At 52.8% G+C, this 5,000-nt stretch overlaps 1 protein-coding gene across 1 annotated transcript in view; it reads left to right on the top strand.

The window, feature by feature from the left end:
* Positions 1–370: 370 nt before the first annotated feature.
* Positions 371–5,000, top strand: part of lypla2 (lysophospholipase 2) — a 7,784-nt gene continuing 3,154 nt past the window's right edge. The window contains exons 1-5 of the mRNA XM_041240779.1: positions 371–474; positions 1,453–1,552; positions 1,663–1,694; positions 3,848–3,913; positions 4,271–4,318. Coding sequence (XP_041096713.1) covers positions 1,475–1,552; positions 1,663–1,694; positions 3,848–3,913; positions 4,271–4,318 — 224 coding nt within the window. The 5' untranslated portion in view covers positions 371–474; positions 1,453–1,474. The remainder of the gene's footprint in view (positions 475–1,452; positions 1,553–1,662; positions 1,695–3,847; positions 3,914–4,270; positions 4,319–5,000) is intronic.

The raw sequence follows: 5,000 nt of genomic DNA, 5'->3' as shown, positions 1-5,000 counted from the left end.
TGATAATAATAATGATGATGATGATAATAATAATGATGATGATAATAATGATAATGATAATAATAATGATAATAATAATAATAATGATGATAATAATAATAATAATAATAATAATAATAATGATGATAATGATAATGATAATGATAATGATAATGATGATGATAATGATAATAATAATGATGATAATGATAATAATAATGATGATGATAATAATGATAATAATAATAATATGATGATGATAATAATAATAATAATGATGATGATAATGATAATAATAATGATGATGATAATAATGATAATAATAATAATAATGATAATTGCAATAATAATAATACTAGCAGTAGATCTGGGGTGCACGCCTCGGCACGGCGTCGCGTCATGACGCTCCCTGTCACGCAGGCGTCACTCGCAGAGACCCTGCCCGCCGCTCTCTCCTGGAAGCGGAAGTTCGGGTTTGAGCTGCAGACTCCAGAGGTGAGTGCGGATGGGCGTGTGTTGGAACATTTCTGTTTAAAAAGCCCGATTCCGGGTCGGGTTTGTATCGAGGAGGGGTCCCGCCCGATGTTAAAGGATGCCCGCTTTGAAATGCGGATAAATGGTGATAAACAGCAAGGACCGAGCTGCAGGATTTGACAGCGGCAGCAGGGCGGCTGGCTGTAGTCTTGATCCGAGCCCGTCCAGTTCAGGGATTATTATTGGAGAAGCAGGGAGCGCATTGTGTGTGTAACTCCACCCAGCCGCCTGCGTACTCACCTCTGCATTGCTGTGTGCATCTGTCCGTGCAGCAGCAGCGGGACGCGCCGGGGTCTCCGGCATGCACCGGCGGGCGCGTCGCTGCACCGATTCGGTTGAGTTTGTGTCGCTGGTATCAGAGACGCGCTGTTGTGTATTGTGCATGTCCCATACACAGGGCATCCTCAACCCAGCCCTCGGGGCTGTGGCTTATCATCATGTAACATGCAATTTAATATCTCTCTGTCGATCTCTGTCTGTTTGTGTGTGTGTGTATATATATATATATATATATATATATATATATATATATATATATATATATATATATAACACACTCAGTTATCAGATTACACTTTTAGGAATTCAGTGAAACTCAATGAAAGCCCGTGGAGGTTGGAGCAGCTCCCCTGTAATATTCCTCAAGCCTGGCTGTGCGCTGGAAAGCGATCGCGCTGCAGTGCTTGTCCTGTCACTAGAACACTGCTTGGAATCCTGCCAGCCAGAAGTTCTTTTGTCCCGATCATGTCATCGCTTGTGAATAATGCATGAGAGCGGGCCCGTGCGTTCAGTGAAACCAGCCTGTAAGTGATTGTGCTGAATTCACAAGGGCAGGGGCTCGGCTCTGTCACGTGTTGATGATGTAAAAAGGTAACATTGAGAAATGATGTGATTCAAACTCTGCTCCTGGCTAACGCTGTCCCTCCGCCTTTCTCGCAGGCTACAGTGCCCCCTACAGTGTATGTGTGGTAACAACATGTCGGTGCCGCTTCTTGCAGAGGCCGTGACTGTCTCAGGGACAGAGCGGGAGACCGCAGCGGTAAGAATCGAACCCTGAGCAGCTCTCTTGGCTCCTCCAGCACCACCTCGCTGACTCTCGTGGAGTTGCTCGTGTGTCTCAGTCTCACCCCTGCCCTGTTTCTCTTTCAGGTGATTTTTCTGCATGGACTGGGAGACAATGGGTGAGTGTCTGATTTCCCATCTCACTCCTCTCACCCCTCTCTCACTCCTCTTAAATGTTGCTCTGCCCTCCCCCTGTCTCTCTGTGGTATTGCACGCCTCTCTAGCCTCCCCCTGTCTCTCTGTGATATTACACGCCTCTCTAGCCTCCCCCTGTCTCTCTGTGATATTGCACGCCTCTCTAGCCTCCCCCTGTCTCTGTGGTATTGCACGCCTCTCTAGCCTCCCCCTGTCTCTCTATTGCACGCCTCTCTAGCCTCCCCCTGTCTCTCTGTGGTATTGCACTCCTCTCTAGCCTCCCCCTGTCTCTCTGTGGTATTGCACGCCTCTCTAGCCTCCCCCTGTCTCTCTGTGGTATTGCACGCCTCTCTAGCCTCCCCCTGTCTCTCTGTGGTATTGCACGCCTCTCTAGCCTCCCCCTGTCTCTCTGTGGTATTGCACGCCTCTCTAGCCTCCCCCTGTCTCTCTGTGGTATTGCACGCCTCTCTAGCCTCCCCCTGTCTCTCTGTGGTATTGCACGCCTCTCTAGCCTCCCCCTGTCTCTCTGTGGTATTGCACTCCTCTCTAGCCTCCCCCTGTCTCTCTGTGGTATTGCACGCCTCTCTAGCCTCCCCCTGTCTCTCTGTGGTATTGCACTCCTCTCTAGCCTCCCCCTGTCTCTCTGTGGTATTGCACTCCTCTCTAGCCTCCCCCTGTCTCTCTGTGGTATTGCACGCCTCTCTAGCCTCCCCCTGTCTCTCTGTGGTATTGCACGCCTCTCTAGCCTCCCCCTGTCTCTCTGTGGTATTGCACGCCTCTCTAGCCTCCCCCTGTCTCTCTGTGGTATTGCACTCCTCTCTAGCCTCCCCCTGTCTCTCTGTGGTATTGCACGCCTCTCTAGCCTCCCCCTGTCTCTCTGTGGTATTGCACGCCTCTCTAGCCTCCCCCTGTCTCTCTGTGGTATTGCACGCCTCTCTAGCCTCCCCCCTCTCTGTGGTATTGCACTCCTCTCTAGCCTCCCCCTGTCTCTCTGTGGTATTGCACGCCTCTCTAGCCTCCCCCTGTCTCTCTGTGGTATTGCACGCCTCTCTAGCCTCCCCCTGTCTCTCTGTGGTATTGCACGCCTCTCTAGCCTCCCCCTGTCTCTCTGTGGTATTGCACGCCTCTCTAGCCTCCCCCTGTCTCTCTGTGGTATTGCACGCCTCTCTAGCCTCCCCCTGTCTCTCTGTGGTATTGCACGCCTCTCTAGCCTCCCCCTGTCTCTCTGTGGTATTGCACGCCTCTCTAGCCTCCCCCTGTCTCTCTGTGGTATTGCACGCCTCTCTAGCCTCCCCCTGTCTCTCTGTGGTATTGCACGCCTCTCTAGCCTCCCCCTGTCTCTCTGTGGTATTGCACGCCTCTCTAGCCTCCCCCTGTCTCTCTGTGGTATTGCACGCCTCTCTAGCCTCCCCCTGTCTCTCTGTGGTATTGCACGCCTCTCTAGCCTCCCCCTGTCTCTCTGTGGTATTGCACGCCTCTCTAGCCTCCCCCTGTCTCTCTGTGGTATTGCACGCCTCTCTAGCCTCCCCCTGTCTCTCTGTGGTATTGCACGCCTCTCTAGCCTCCCCCTGTCTCTCTGTGGTATTGCACGCCTCTCTAGCCTCCCCCTGTCTCTCTGTGGTATTGCACTCCTCTCTAGCCTCCCCCTGTCTCTCTGTGGTATTGCACGCCTCTCTAGCCTCCCCCTGTCTCTCTGTGGTATTGCACGCCTCTCTAGCCTCCCCCTGTCTCTCTGTGGTATTGCACGCCTCTCTAGCCTCCCCCTGTCTCTCTGTGGTATTGCACGCCTCTCTAGCCTCCCCCTGTCTCTCTGTGGTATTGCACGCCTCTCTAGCCTCCCCCTGTCTCTCTGTGGTATTGCACGCCTCTCTAGCCTCCCCCTGTCTCTCTGTGGTATTGCACGCCTCTCTAGCCTCCCCCTGTCTCTCTGTGGTATTGCACGCCTCTCTAGCCTCCCCCTGTCTCTCTGTGGTATTGCACGCCTCTCTAGCCTCCCCCTGTCTCTCTGTGGTATTGCACGCCTCTCTAGCCTCCCCCTGTCTCTCTGTGGTATTGCACGCCTCTCTAGCCTCCCCCTGTCTCTCTGTGGTATTGCACTCCTCTCTAGCCTCCCTCTCTGTCTCTCTGTGTCTCTCAGGCACGGCTGGGCGGACTCTATGTCGTCGATTCGGCTGCCCTATGTCAAGTACATCTGCCCCCACGCGTGAGTACCATGAGACACACCGAGTGGAATGGTATGGCAGTGCAGTGCATTGTGGTATGGCAGTGCAGTGCAGTGTATGGTATGCCAGTGCAGTGCAGTGTGGTATGGCAGTGCAGTGTGGTATGGCAGTGCAGTGTGGTATGGCAGTGCAGTGTATGGTATGGCAGTGCAGTGCAGTGTATGGTATGGCAGTGCAGTGCAGTGCGGTATGGCAGTGCAGTGTATGGCATGGCAGTGCAGTGTGTGGTATTGTGTTTGGTTTCTACACGCTGTGATTGTTCCAGTATTGCTGAGATATTGAGAGTAGAGTGTGAAGGTTTCACCGATGTCTAGCTGTCTCTGCTCATTCCTCCACAGGCCTAGCATCCCCGTCACCCTCAACATGAGAATGATGATGCCGTCCTGGTGAGTGAGCTCCTGTGCTGTGTGTTCAGAGAAACGCTCAGGCCCTCGCTGTGGTGGAAGTGAGAGTAGGATGAACTCTGAGTGGAACTGGAAGCCGGTGTAGAGATGCCAGCGTGGCAGTTGTGTGGGCTGTGTTGTGAACAAGCTGTACCTGAGAGAGGCATGGACTGGTAACCCAGCTCTGACAGCCCTGCAGTATTCCAGTCTAGAGACCAAAGCACGGGTCAGCGAAACAGCAGGCAGTACAATGAGGCGCCCACGTTGCTCCAGAGTGTGGGATCTCTGTTAGATTCTCGGAGAGCGGCTTCACTGCGGCGGCAGTTTTAAAAGCAGGTGGCCCTGTTGCAGTTGACAGAGCTGTGTTAACTAAACATGCCTCTGAGGAATTCCACTGGAATTGGATCCAGAGAACAAGTGAAACTGTTCCTCTGCCTGGCGGACTGACTCGGCTCTCGTATTGCAATGAGTGCTGCTCTCCAGTGTAGATGCTGCTCTCCACTCTGAGTGCTGCTCTCCAGTGTAGATGCTGCTCTCCAGTGTAGATGCTGCTCTCCGCTCTGAGTGCCGCTCTCCAGTGTAGATGCTGCTCTCCGCTCTGAGTGCCGCTCTCCAGTGTAGATGCTGCTCTCCGCTCTGAGTGCCGCTCTCCAGTGTAGATGCTGCTCTCCGCTCTGAGTGCCGC

This window comes from Polyodon spathula, unplaced genomic scaffold (genome assembly GCF_017654505.1).
Source record: "Polyodon spathula isolate WHYD16114869_AA unplaced genomic scaffold, ASM1765450v1 scaffolds_686, whole genome shotgun sequence".
NCBI lineage: Eukaryota > Metazoa > Chordata > Actinopteri > Acipenseriformes > Polyodontidae > Polyodon > Polyodon spathula.
This window is presented reverse-complemented; position numbering and strand designations above follow the sequence as displayed.